This window comes from Salmo salar, chromosome 02 (assembly GCF_965601325.2).
Source record: "Salmo salar chromosome 02, fSalSal1, whole genome shotgun sequence".
NCBI lineage: Eukaryota > Metazoa > Chordata > Actinopteri > Salmoniformes > Salmonidae > Salmo > Salmo salar.
Genome location: NC_138292.1, coordinates 23,564,794 through 23,579,524, shown reverse-complemented (window position 1 = coordinate 23,579,524; position 14,731 = coordinate 23,564,794). Strand labels below are relative to the sequence as shown.

General features: G+C 47.3%; 1 protein-coding gene across 5 annotated transcripts in view; it reads right to left on the bottom strand.

The window, feature by feature from the left end:
- Positions 1-14,731, bottom strand: part of znf574 (zinc finger protein 574) — a 34,546-nt gene that overhangs the window by 16,801 nt on the left and 3,014 nt on the right. For 3 of the 5 annotated variants that reach the window (XM_014153481.3, XM_082961029.1, XM_082961031.1), the window contains exons 3-8: positions 10,291-11,989; positions 9,877-10,112; positions 9,446-9,625; positions 8,948-9,045; positions 6,874-6,968; positions 4,428-4,576 (exon numbers count right to left, since the gene is read on the bottom strand). In XM_014153481.3, coding sequence (XP_014008956.3) covers positions 4,428-4,576; positions 6,874-6,968; positions 8,948-9,045; positions 9,446-9,625; positions 9,877-10,112; positions 10,291-11,989 — 2,457 coding nt within the window. The remainder of the gene's footprint in view (positions 1-4,427; positions 4,577-6,873; positions 6,969-8,947; positions 9,046-9,445; positions 9,626-9,876; positions 10,113-10,290; positions 11,990-14,731) is intronic. The other 2 variants (XM_082961033.1, XM_082961034.1) reach the window with 1 other exon arrangement.

Genomic DNA, 14,731 nt, shown 5'->3' with positions numbered 1-14,731 from the left:
AGATGAACGTACTTTGGTGCGAAAGGTGCAAATCAATCCCAGAACAACAGCAAAGGACCGTGTGAAGATGCTGGAGGAAACAGGTACAAACAAATCTATATCCACAGTAAAACGAGTCCTATATCGACATAACCTGAAAGGCCGCTCAGCAAGGAAGAAGCCACTGCTCAAAAACCGCAAAAAAAAAGCCAGACTACGGTTTGCAACTGCACATGGGGACAAAGATTGTACTTTTTGGCGAAATGTCCTCTGGTCTGATGAAACAAAAATAAAACTGTTTGGTCATAGTGACCATCGTTATGTTTGGAGGAAAAAGGGGGAGGCTTGCAAGCCGAAGAACACCATCCCAACTGTGAAGCACGGGGGTGGCAGCATCATGTTGTGGGGGTGCCTTCCTGCAGAAGGGACTTGTGCACTTCACAAAATAGATGGCATCATGAGAAAGGAAAATTACATGGAAATATTGAAGCAACATCTCAAGACATCAGTCAGGAAGTTAAAGCTTGGCCACAAATGGGTCTTCGAAATGGACAATGACCCCAAGCATACTTCCAAAGTTGTGGCAAAATGGCTTAATGACAACAAAGTCAAGGTATTGGAGTGGCCATCACAAAGCCCTGACTTCAACCCTATAGAACATTTGTGGGCAAAACTGAAAAAAATCGTGTGCAAGCAAGGAGGCCTACAAACCTGACTCAGTTACACTAGCTCTGTCAGGAGGAATGGGTCCAAATTCACCCAACTTATTGTGGGAAGCTTGTGGAAGGCTACCTGAAACGTTTGACCCAAGTTAAACAATTTAAAGGCAATGCTACCAAATACTAATTGAGTGTACGTAAACTTCTGACCCACTGGGAATGTGATGAAAGAAATAAAAGCTGAAATAAATAATTCTCTCTACTATTATTCTGACATTTCACATTCTTAAAATAAAGTGGTGACCCTAACTGACCTAAGACAGGGAATTTTTACTAGGATTAAATGTCAGGAATTGTGAAAGCTGAGTGTAAATGTATTCGGCTAAGGTGTATGTAAACTTCCGACTTCAACTGTACATAGGCGTACAGAGGCCCATTATCAGCAACCATCACTCCTGTGTTCCAATGGCACGTTGTGTTAGCTAACTCAAGTTTAGGAGTGGGAGGCCCCGGTGCACAACTGAGCAAGAGGACAAGTACATTCAAGTGTCTAGTTTGAGAAACAGATGCCTCACAAGTCCTCAACTGGCAGCTTCATTAAATAGTACCTGCAAAACACCAGCCTCAACGTCAACAGTGAAGAGGCGACTCCGGGATGCTGGCCTTCTAGGCAGAGTTCCTCTGTCCAGTGTCTGTGTTCTTTTGCCCATCTTAATATCTTCTTTTTATTAGCCAGTCTGAGATATGGCTTTTTCTTTGCAACTCCGCCTAGAAGGCCAATTTGCCCGACGTCCACAGGTGGGGGTTGTGGTTACAGCCCAACACCGTGCAGGACGTTTGGCATTTGCCAGAGAACACCAAGATTGGCGAATTTGCCACTGGCACCCTGTGCTCTTCACAGATGAAAGCAGGTTCACACTGAGCACGTGACAGAGTCTGGAGACGCCGTGGAGAACGTTCTGCTGCCTGCAACATCCTCCAGCATGACCGGTTTGGCGGTGGGTCAGTCATGGTGTGGCATTTCTTTGGGGGGCCGCACAGCCCTCCATGTGCTCGCCAGAGGTAGCCTGACTGCCATTAGGTACCGAGATGAGATCCTCAGACCACTTGTGAGACCATATGCTGGTGCGGTTGGCCCTGGGTTCCTCCTAATGCAAGACAATGCTAGACGTCATGTGGCTGGAGTGTGTCAGCAGTTCCTGCAAGAGGAAAGCATTGATGCTATGGACTGGCCCGTCCGTTCCCCAGACCTGAATCCAATTGAGCACATCTGGGACATCTGGGACATCATGTCTCGCTGCATCCACCAACGCCACAGACTGTCCAGGAGTTGGCGGGTGCTTTAGTCCAGGTCTGGGAGGAGATCCCTCAGGAGACCATCCGCCACCTCATCAGGAGCATGCCCAGGCATTGTAGGGAGGTCATACAGGCATGTGGAGGCCACACACACTACTGAGCCTCATTTTGACATTACATCAAAGTTGGATCAGCCTGTAGTGTGGTTTTCCACTTTAATTTTGAGTGTGACTCCAAATCCAGACCTCCATGGGTTGATAAATTGGATTTCCATTGATTATTTTTGTGTGATTTTGTTGTCAGCACATTCAACTATGTAAAGAAAAAAGTATTTAATAAGATTATTTCTTTCATTCAGATCTAGGATGTGTTGTTTAAGTGTTCCCTTTAAGTGTTCCCTTTATATATATATATATATATTCTATTATTACAGGTATTCTACCCTCTGACGAACCATCAAACAGGCAAAGTGTCAATACAGGACTAAGATGGAGTCGTACTACACTGGCTCTGACGCTCGTCGGATGTGGCAGGGCCTGGAAACCATTACAGACTACAAAGGGAAGCACAGCCGAGAGCTGCCCAGTGACACGAGCTAAACTACTTCTATGCTCGCTTCGAGGCAAATAACACTGAAACATGCATGAGAGCACCAGCTGTACCGGAAGACTGTGTGATCACGCTCTCCGCAGCCGATGTAAGACCTTTAGACAGGTCAACATTCACAAGGCCGCAGTACCAGACGGATTACCAGGACATGTACTCCGAGCATGCGCTGACCAACTGGCAAGTGTCTTCACTGACATTTTCAACCTCTCCCTGTCCGAGTCTGTAATACCAACATGTTTCAAGCAGACCACCATAGTGCCTGTGCCCAAGAACACTAAGGTAAACTGCCTAAATGACTACCGACACGTAGCACTCACGTCTGTAGCCATGAAGAGCTTTGAAAGGCTGGTCATGGCTCACATCAACAACATCATCCCAGAAACCCTAGACCCACTCCAATGTGCATACCACCCCAACAGATCCACAGATGATGCCATCTCTATTGCACTCCACACTGCCCTTTCCCACCTGGACAAAAGGAACACCTGTGAGAATGCTATTCATTGACTACAGCTCAGCGTTCAACACGATAGTGCCCTCAAAGCTCATCAATAAGCTAAGGACCCTGGGACTAAACACCTTCCTCTGCAACTAGATCCTGGACTTCCTGACGGGCTGCCCCCAGGTGGTAAGGGTAGGTAACAACACATCTGCCATGCTGATCCTCAACACAGGGGCCCCTCAGGGGTGTGTGCTCAGCCCCCTCCTGTACTCCCTGTTCACTCATGACTGCACGGCCAGGCATGACTCCAACAACATCATTAAATTTGCCGATGACCGACAACAACGAGACAGCCTATAGGGGAGGTCAGAACCTGGCCCTGTGGTGCTAGGACAACCACCTCTCCCTCAACGTGATCAAGACAAATGAGATGATTGGGGACAACAGGAAAAAGAGGACCGAGCACGCCCCCATTCTCATCGACGGTGCTGCAGTGGAGCAGGTTGAGAACTTCAAGTTCCTTCGTGTCCACATCACCAACAAACTAACATGGTCCAAGCACACAAAGATATTCGTGAAGCGGGCACGACAAAACCTATTCCCCCTCAGGAGACTGAAAAGATTTGGCATGGCTCCTCAGATCCTCAAAAGGTTCTACAGCTGCACCATCGAGAGCATCCTGACTGGTTGCATCACTGCCTGGTATGGCAACTGCTTGGCCTCCGACCGCAAGGCACTACAGAGGGTAGTGCGAACGGCCCAGTACATCACTGGGGCCAAGCTTCCTGCCATCCAGGACCTCTATACCAGGCGGTGTCAGAGGAAGGCCCTGAAAATTGTCAAAGACTCCAGCCACCCTAGTCATAGACTGTTCTCTCTGCTACTACACGGCAAGCAGAACCGGAGCGCCAAGTCTAGTTCCAAGAGGCTTCTAAACAGCTTCTACCCCAGGCCATAAGACTCCTGAACATCTAGTCAAATGGCTACCCAGACTATTCACATTCTCTTCTCCCCCCCCCACACCACTGCCACTTTCTGCTGTCATCTATGCATAGTCACTTTAATAACTCTACCTACATGTACATACTACATCAACTAACCGGTGCCCCCGCTTGACTCTATACCGGCACCCCCCTGTATATATTGTTATTTTTTTACTGCTGCTCTTTAATTACTTGTTACTTTTATCTCTTATTCTTATCCGTATTTTATGAAACTGCACTGTTGGTTAGGGGCTCGTAAGTAAGCATTTCATGTAAGGTCTACACCTGTTGTATTCGGCACATGTGACTAATACAATATGATTTGAATATAAGGTATAATACTATTACAGTAGACATACACATATATATATAAGGAATCATACTATTACAGTAGATACATACATACATTACATACATACATACAAGGAATAACTAGTATAGAGTAGGCGGCCAGTGTACCTGTCCCATGGAGCGTCCCCGTCCCTGTCCCCGGCCGCGGCCCACAGTCTTGTCCTCCTCTGAGCTGGTACAGCGCTGCAGATGGATGTCCAACACTGACTGGTTCAAGAACTGGGAGGAACAGTGGGGGCACAACACTGGCTCCTTATCTGGGGAGATGGGGTGGGCAGAATGAGTTAATGACTTACTAAATGAGTGTTTATCACAGTCCAAACAGTGTTCCGAGTGTGTACATGGGGTTGCAGGTAGCCTAGTGGTTAGAGCATTCGGCCAGTAACAGAAAGGTTGCTCGATCGAATCCCTGAGCTGACAAGGTAAAAATCTGTCGTAGGCAGTTAACCCACTCTTCCTAGGCCGTCATTGTAAATAAGAATTTGTTCTTAACTGACTTGCCTCGTTAAACAAAAGGTTAAATAAAAATACCATAAAAACATGAAATCAGTTGAAATACACTAAACATGGAAAGTGCAGGGATGTATAGATTGAGTGGGTATTTAGACAGTCACAGGCCCTGGTCACAGGCCCCTCCTGTCCCTACCCACCAAAACACACACTGGGTTACAGGGTATTCTATCTGTATAGTCATCACTCAGTATAGGCTACAGTATGTGGCTTAAGGTAACTTATTTATAGACACACAGACAGACACATGCACTACTGTTGACAGTCTGGATGTTGGTAAACACTCTCAGGCTCTCGGTCTGTTTCTGTGTAGCTAAAGGAGAAAAAGAAGATGAGAGAAGACGCTGAGCTTTGATGTTTCCCCATCTTAGCCACCGGCGTCTACAGTTACTATGGCAACTCCAACCCAGCGGAATCCTCCCTCCCGGCTGGAGCGTTCACCAGTCCCCCCTGAGGAGCCCCCCGTTGAAACATTTAATAATGCTCTATTGATGGAGAGACTCCTTAACTAATAATCAATGGATCAATTCCAACCAATCACATCGCTCTCCGACCGCACCGATGAGGTGAGCGGCAGCTACGTTGCCGTGACCCATTAATTAGTGCGGTCGAGTCGATAGACCAGAATTGGAGGATCCTCCATCTTTTAACTCAACAGTTTGGGAACATTTAGGCTTCCCAGTAGATTATAGGGGTGATAGATAGTGTTACCGTTTTATCCACAACTCTAAGTCGCCACGCTCAACGAGAATAGCCTATGTAGCTAACAACACTTCAAAAATGTTGACACATTTACAGCAACATCACCAGTGGGCCCCAGTATACCAGAGTAAGATGGAAAGGCAAAGAAACTACACATCGTCGTCTTCCCTCTGCATTCAAGTAGCCCTTGGCAGCTGATTCTGACCGGGCCAAATAAATTACAAGAGCGATAGGTAGGCTATGTTTATATTTTTTTTACAGCCGTTGGTTTATAGCCGTGGGTATGCATCCATTCCCGGTGGTTTAGAATAGGGGGTTTTAACTCCTTGTGAAAGTGCTCGAGCCAGGTACGAACTTCCCACTTGCACCCATTTCAGCAAACAGGTAGTACCCACTCTATAAAGACAAACCAAAGCTGAAGTTTTCAATGAATTGGCCAATGCACTGTGTTGTGCTTATAGTGACAGCCCATCACATTACCCCGGAGTGGGAGATGTACCGCGCTACAAACACGCATCTGACACTGAAGGAGGCAGTGTCATGGTGCGTTCACAACCACGTGGGAATTTAACACATACAACTGGGAATAATCCACTTGAACGGAGTAATTACTATTGGGAAACTGGTCTATCATCCTGAGAATCCACTTCTCCCACATGGTAACCTCTGACGTCAACTACTAAGGAAATGACCTCTATAAGAGCATTTTCGGCAGTTAAATGCAACAAAACATTATTTATAAAAAGCAATCTATTAGTGTGGTTTTTTAACTATAATTTGTTTACAAGCATTATAGCTCTACTTTTAGTTTATGGTTGACACAGCTTGTTGGCCATTAGCCAATCCGCGTTTGTAAACGAGTTCAAATCACATGAGTGCATCCAACTGGTATTTACGACTTCACATCTGGTAAATACCCACCTCCCACATGGTTACAAACGCAGCATCGGAGTTGAAACCTGATGCCCAACATAACAATCCGGTCATTTTCCCTCTGTACAGAAACCGAATCGTGACCACAAAAATGCAATACTTACCGAACCATAAGTTTGGTGAACCATTATACCCCTAATTATTACTAAGGCGCATGGATTACTTCTGCATACTTAACATGGAAATCAGTCCCATTATGAGCAGCTTCACTAATTCACAGCCACACATACACACTATATAATCACCACTGTCCTTATAATCTAATTAATTATGATGTAAAAGGCTAAACTGATCCTAGATCAGCACTTCTACTCAGACGCTTGGATACGGGCACTGGTCTCTCTGTCTCGTCCAGTGCTTATCAGACACACAGAGAGGAGGGCAGCTGAGAGGAGAGGGGAGGCGCTACCTTGGTGAATGAGGGAGTGCAGGTCCAGCTCCTTCCTGCGTTTGAAGGCCTCTCCACAGACAGAGCAGGGAAACGGGTGGCTGGTGTGGAGCAGTCTGATGGACACAACACAATGAAGGGAAGAGAAAAGGGAAAGAAGTGGAAACAATAACTAATGTTAGTAATACACTGCTGAATAAATTATACTAAATGTATTGGGGGATTTTCAGAGCAGAAAATGAAAAAAGAGAGGGATAAAAACAAAGAGCTATAAAAAAACAAGGGCTATAATACAATACTGCAATGAGCAATATGTTTTTCTAGGAAGCTGAGAAAGAAATAAAGCTGTGAGGAAAAGGGACAAAAGGAGCACCACCATCATCAACAATATGTGCAGCAGCTCACTGGTACTAATAACAGTGCAGTGTGTCATTTGTAGATGCATGTAAGGCACGCTTCAAGGGCCCACTGTAATCCTCATCCACACAGAGGAGAAATAACACACACAACCACATGCTGGCTATCACCTTAGTGTCACAGTATTAGGATTACCTCCAGACCTGAGTCCCTAACCATGTTGTTAAGCCTTTTAAGGTTCAATACGGAGTCATTAGGTGTGTCATATAATACAATGGCTGCAGATAAACGGGTGGTTTCAGTGTGTGATGAGATATGAGAGCCTATGTTTATCCATTCCATAATGGCAGGATATAGCCTGGGGGAAGGAGAGGAAAGAGAACCACTGGGATGTATTTAACTGGCTGGATCAGTGTTGTGTTTTATCACTAGTGCAGTGTTTCCCAGCCCTGGTCCTCCAGTACCCCCAACAGTACACAGCTTCGTTGTAGCCCTGGACAAACACACACATTCAACTCTTTGAGGGCTTGATGATTAGTTGACAAGTTGAATCAGGTGTGTTTGTCCAGAGTTACAATAAAAATGTGTACTGTTGGGTACTGTTGGGGGTATTCAACTCTTAACTACAGTCCTGCAATGTCAAGGTTTTATTCTAGCCCAGCATTAAAACCCTCAGATTCCACTAATCAACCCTGGCTAGCAGGTGTTCTAGTGCTCGCCACTAGCCAATGCATTACAAGCAGCTGAGTCAATGTCCTTGGTAACGATAATGCTCGTCACACTGTCCTAGATGGTCAGTGTGGGCATCAGGCCAGCTAAAGAAATAATGATTATGAATCACTGAAAAACACATTGTGTTCTACGTATAATTTATGACTGATGATAGTGGATTTGTAAAGTACTTAACCCCGTTGTTTAATATTAGATGGTAAACATAGTGTGTGTGTAGTTGACCACTTAGAGCCCTATATAAACTGTCTGGTCGATCATCCCTCTGCACAGGGCTGACAATAGGAATCAATATTTCAGGCCAAGATGACCCTGAGAATTAAAGCTTCAGTCCAGGTCGTCTCTCCACACCCCCCAGTGTTCGCTAATGAGAGGGGGTGTAGAGATACGGACTGTACCCTGCAGAGACGCTGGGACTTCCTGCTTCGCCCCAACTACACACTGACATGCAGTTCAAGGGTAACGTTCCATTCACTCCCTGATCACGCCCTCCTATTGATCCCCGGATCATTTCTCCTGCCTCACCTCCTCCCTCCCCACATCCCCCACCTCCTCCCTCCCCACATCCCCCACCTCTAGTTCCTCAGCCGGTCTGTCTCCATTGCTTTGTCATCCTACCCCTTATCATCTTAATTTACCGCCGCCCGCCTGTCAATCATCGCTGGCGAGGGCTCAAGGGCACTGAGGTATCTCTGTCAACAACTCAGTCTAAATCCCCTCACTGTGTAGGAACAGGGTCCGGCCTGTGTAGGAACAGGGTCCGGCCTGTGTAGGAACAGGGTCCGGCCTGTGTTTGGGTTGTGTGTAGCACATCTCCTGTTCTCAGTCCAGTCTTATGCTCTACTGTCACTGTAAATACAGTACCGCCGTGTGTTTGTTCAATCAAGGTAACTCACACATTGAAATGCGTCACCTGTGGTCCTTGTCTAATCTAGTTCTGTGAAACAGGCCTTTGGGGTTGCTTTCAACCTGCACATTTAATTGAGTCACAGCCCAGTCACACCCGTACCTGTGCTCCTGCAGCTGTTGGTCAGTCTGGAAGCAAGCAGTGCAGTTGGGACAGGCAAACAGCTGGCTTTCTCCATCCTCCCCCTCTGGTGTCCTCTTCTGCAGGGATGTCATTGACACAGCACAACATCAGGGGAAACAACTAACAGCCTGTCTCAATGTTAATGTAGAGACAAATAGCATTCCTGAATTTCTCCGATCCTAGAGAGCCTCAGTGTGTACAGATATTTGTTCCAGCCCAGCATCAACACACCCGATTGGGCTGGAGCAAAACCCTGTTCACGCTGTGGCTCTCCAGAACTTGTCTGTGGTGTGTTCAGAGATGTTGTAAGACATTCTAAAAACAATCAGGTAATCCAGGGCTGTGTCCCAAATGGCTCCGCATTCCCTATATATTGAACTACTTTTGACCAGAGCCCTATAGGCCCTGGTCAAAAGTAGTGCACCACATAGGGAATAGTGTACTATAGGGTGCAGTGACTCCCCCCCCATGCCTGACCTTCCATCGGGACCTGCGGCGGCGGGATTTGGGCTGGCTGTGGGTGAGGCTGTGCCTCTTCAGGACGCCCGGCTGGGAGAAGCGCTTGCCACACACGGAGCAGGGGAAAGGTTTGGTGCCCATGTGGGTCAGGCTGTGGCGCAGCAGGTTGGGAGAGGACGCAAACGACTTCTGACACACCTGAATTAACCAAGAAGAAGAACGAGGATAAATTTGATTGACGGAAGCCCAGTACAACATAGCTATTTCACATAGCACAAGAGCACTAAGATTGTCACATAGATTAAACAGATTAAACAGAAAAATAAACATTAAGTATATAATAGGAAGCTACTCCTAACTAACTCTTGCTACTTGTTGATACACAACTAGTTTCAGTCATTAACATCAATATTTCACAGCATTTTCAATAGAACACATGTCCAGTCTACCTTGCAGGTGAAGAGCTTCTCTCCGGTGTGGCTGAAGACGTGAGCGCGGAGGAACCCCCTGCGTGTGAAGGTCTGGCCACAGTGGGGGCAGACGTGGGGGAGAGGGGTGCGGGACCAGTCCTGCATCAGCTTGGCTGGAGGGGGGAAGTTGGTGTCCGGTTGTTCCCCCACTACAGTCTTCTCCTGCTCTTCCTTAAGGATGACTGGATTCACCTCTTTACCCTGGTCTTTGTTCTCTACCCAATGAGGAGAGAGCATGGTCAGAAACTAGCGACGGTCTGTCAAAATAACCTTAAACAATAGTGAAACTTAGCAATATTCAGTTTGGATTGGAATCAGTTATTCTTTTATTTTTTACAGCAGAGTTAAGTCTTCTCACTGAGTTGAACCCAGCTGCCACTGGGTTGAACCCACCTTTGAGATCGTTGATGCTGCATATCCTGATAGCAGGTATTTTCGCCGCAGAGCCTGACGCAGCACTGGACGAGGCGGCAGGGGGGGACAGCATCCTCTTGGGGGCGCGGGGGCGCCCCTGGGGGGCTGTGGTTGCTCCTGCCCCAGCCCCTGGTTCCCCACGGTGCTGGCGTCGGTGGTAAAGGTACTGGGTGGTGTTCATGAAGCTCTGACCACACTGGGAACAGTGGTGGAGGGGCTCGTTCAGGCCGTGCTTGTCCCTACGGTGGGCACTGAGCTCTGGCTCTTTACTGAAGCTGGCTCCACACTGGGCACACAGGTAATTCTGGCCCTGGACCACCTTGGGCACCTGAACCGGAGCACAGGTAGAGACAGTGGAAGTAGAGGGGGTTCCATCCTGGTTCTGCTCTTCAGTTCCATTGTTCTGGGAATCCACCACCCCCACTGTCTCCTCTTTAGACTCTTCCACCATCTCTTCCACCACCTCTTGCTGCAGTGTTACTATTTTGTAATACTGGTCTTCTGCATCCTGCATCTGTCCTCCCTGGGCCTGGGTTTGTGTGACCCCCTCCTTGCCTTTCTCCTTGTGCTGCTTGCGGTGGTAGAGGAAGAGGGTGGTGTTGAGGAAGCTCTCCCCACACACGGTGCAGTGGTGCAGGGCTTCCTTGAGGCCATGCTGGGCCTTACGGTGGGTCACCAGCTCAGACACCATGCCGAAGCTGGAGCCACAGTCCACACACAGCAGGCTGGACGGGGGCTTGAGCTTCTTGGCTGCCTTCATCCTGTAGTAGTAGGACGTCTGCTCCTCCCCAGGGTTATCAGCTGGGGGGTCCTGGGAGGGAACGGGGTCAGGGGGGTCCTGGGAGGGAGCGGGGTCTGGGGGGTCCTGGGAGGGAGCGGGGTCTGGGGGGTCCTGGGAGGGAGCAGGGTCTGGGGGGTCCTGGGAGGGAGCGGGGTCTGGGGGGTCCTGGGAGGGAGCGGGGTCAGGGATGGACTGTCTGTCTGCTGCAGACTGGGGCTCTGTAGATGAATGAGCTGCCTGAGCCTGGATCTCAGAGGTTTTAGATCCAGTAGATTCCCCTACGCTCTGTGTTTCTGGCTCATCCTCTCCTCCTTCCTGCCCTCTGTTGGTGGTGTTTGGCAGATACATGTGATCCAGGGTGGCTGATGTGTCCTCTGCACTCATCCCATCCTCCTCTTTCTCTGCTGGCAGCTCAGACTTCACTACATCCTGCTGCTGCTGGGTTTGTTGTGCCCTCTCCTGACTCCTTCCTCTACCCCTCTCTCTTCCTCTGCCCCCTCCTCCTTCTTGGTCATCCGTTGAGTTTGGTTCGTTCGGTTCATCTGGACCCAGGTCCACCTCCACTTCAGCCTGACCGTGCCTCCCCTCTCCCTCTGGGGCCAGTTCTGATCCAGATCCAGAGCCAGTCTCTTCTGGTCCTGGTTGTGGTTGGATGGGTCCTGCCTTGGTCTGCAGACACTGGCCATGTTTGCGGTGCTGCTGCCAGAGGATCAGGGAGTGGAACAGGGCGTCACAGTCTCCACACTGGTACAGGATCTTGGGCTGGTCTCCTGAGGAAGGCTTCTTTGGGCTAGCCATGGCCAGACCTGGTGCACCAGAGCTGGGCAGCACAGAGGAGACACTGGCCTTGGTCTGAGGGGCAGGCGATAGAGCAATGGGCTGGGTATATACCTGCTGCTGGAGAGAGAGAAAAAGAGAATGTGAGAAAAGAAGACAAAACACAAGCTGACCAGTCTGGACAATAATGAGTGAACGAAAACGTCAATATTTTTTGGTGTCAAATTGAAAGAACTCCTCCACCTAACAATGGAGGTTTCCATGGCAGTACTGGATAGCAATACCATCACAGGCCAGCAGGTAGCCTAGCAGTTATAGGGTTGGGCCAGTAACAAAGGTCGCTGGTTTGAATACCCGAGCCGACAAAGTGAAAAACCAAATTTGCTCCATGGGTGCCGTACTACTATGGCTGACCCTGTATAATAACACATTTCACTGCACCGTCGTGGTGTATGTAACAATGTTTTTGTTGTTGTTGAAAAAGTCCATAGTAAATTGAAACAGGAACAGTGTTTTTGATAAGGGATGACAATAGAGGAGTATAGTAATAGAGTATTCAGAGGACAGAGGGGTCAATGAGAGGGGTCAATGAGAGCAGACAGAGCAGTCTTTAGATCAGTCTTTAGATCAACAGAGCCGGGGAGGGAGGGTTTCTCTGGGGGGGGGGGGGGGGGGGGGGGGGGGGGGTAAGGACTGAGGGGCAGGGCGATGATAAATATCACAGGCCTATCAGTTGAGTTCAGAGGGTCAGTCCGTGGCGTTTGAGAACTGCTCGTTGATCCATTAGGATGATAAGAACCATCAAGGTCGAGGTTAATGATGTGTTCCTTCAGGAGTGTCTTCATTCAAGCAGAGGCACCACTGTGGCTCATTCTGTTATAAGAGCCTAGACTGAGTACTACCAGCTTGTTTCTGCTTTAGGTCATTTGTTGGCGTCATTGTCAGAATTGAGGAATGCAGAAACATATTTAGTATCGTATGTAGAAACAGACTGCTATTATAGATATAGCTAAATCTCCATAGTCTTAGTAAAGATTTTTTGGATGCTTGTTTTGATGCCGCAAACTAACTAAATCACCATTACAATACATTTCAGTCATGTCTGATTTATTTAGTTTGAGAGTAAGTACTCACAACTCAGCGTTTTAGCTCAGTAAGGGAGCTGAGTTATAAAACCAGACTATGTAACTTGAACTGCCGCTGACACTGTTCTTATCCAACGTGGCAAAAACGATTACTGCAGACCGCCCAGAGCTCTTGAAATAGTGTCATGTATGTGTGTATTAATATGTTCTTGATGAGAGAGCATTTTCAATGTGACGCTGGTGGTTGAGTCACTGTCTCCTAGAAGGACTTGAGACAGGAAACTGTGTCTACATCCCAAATAGCATCCTATTCCTTATAGTTCTCTACTTTTGACCAGGGCCCGTGTGCCTGTTTGGTCAGTGAGCCTGTCTAGTGTGTATAGAGGCATGTACCATATAATGAATTGATTTAATTACCGATTCCAGAACTGGACTTCAACTTGGGAAGTGCACTAACATATTACACATGGGTCAACATGTAATTAAAGTAACTGAGGGAGCACACCCCTTTGCTGAAGTTTCTTTTTAATAACACTTAATCTTTTCCCTCTTGGTAAGCAAGATGGGTAATAGGAATGTCATTAAATACATACATATTACAAAGTGGTTCTACCACGGTGTTCATTTTCCATCTTCCTTTTTAATGCTAAAAAGCAAAGCTTCTAATTTCCTACTAGGCCTCTTCCATGTAATTACAGTTCTCTGGTTCTGAACAAGTCAAGTTAAAAAACGTTTGGTATAATAGCAGCCTACATTCATTTGAAATGTAAACACCCCGTTTTATAGCAATGTCGCTTTTAAAGTTACACAGAAATGATGATAATCTAGCTAATGAAGTCTGAATGGTAGTAATAAGGCAGCTGACGGCAGAGCAGGGGCCAGAATGCCATAAGGCACTTAGGTTTTTATAGTGTTTCCACAGCTGATTCATCTGTGAGAAGGCCAATGAGCCATCCATCAGGAGGAGGGGTGGAGCTGACTGATTCATCTTTCACGCTCCTTTTCTCTCCCCACTGGCAACTCAAGATGCAATCTGCCTGTCAACTCATGACACCATGCTTTATGGTTCTGAGCTTGAGGAGAACGTCACCATGGGAGGCTGGGGACACGTTTTGGAGAGCGACGCTGGTAAACGTCCCTCATGGTCGACGGCTCGCCGTTTTAAACCTCCGAGCATACTGTAGCTGTCATTACGAGGTAGCGATACAGTGAGAACAAGGACAGTGTTATTCCCTCAAATTACATAGTAACCGAAAAAGTATCTGTACATTGGAATATTATAATTCAATATTTGATGTAGAAAGTAATGTGATCCGTCATCTTATTTTATTTTTATTATTGAATATTGTATTGTCTATTTTTATCCCCCAAAAAATAAACAAGGACAGTGCTGGCCATCTAATTTCCTATTATGACTCAACTAACAACTGAAAATTCCTGGTTATGTATGTCTTAACGGAGGACGTAATTCCTTTTGTACTGGGTAGAATGCAGTGCAGTTTTGTAGGCTACAGCCCTTATCAGAGTCCAAAACATGTACGCGTCTGCACAGCAGTGTTCTAGAGTATTGGACCATTGACTTTCATTTTTGAATTCTCAGCGCGGCTCAAGCTATTTTTCAACCGTCACCACATACAAACTGGAGCCTCGTTGGTTGGGAATTTTGAAGGAGCGCAGTCGGGTTGTGCCTCCCCCACAGACGGACCGCCGGACTATCATGGCTCTGCGTGTGTAGACTTGGAATTATGCTTCAGCCTCACAAAGCTTTCCAATTCAC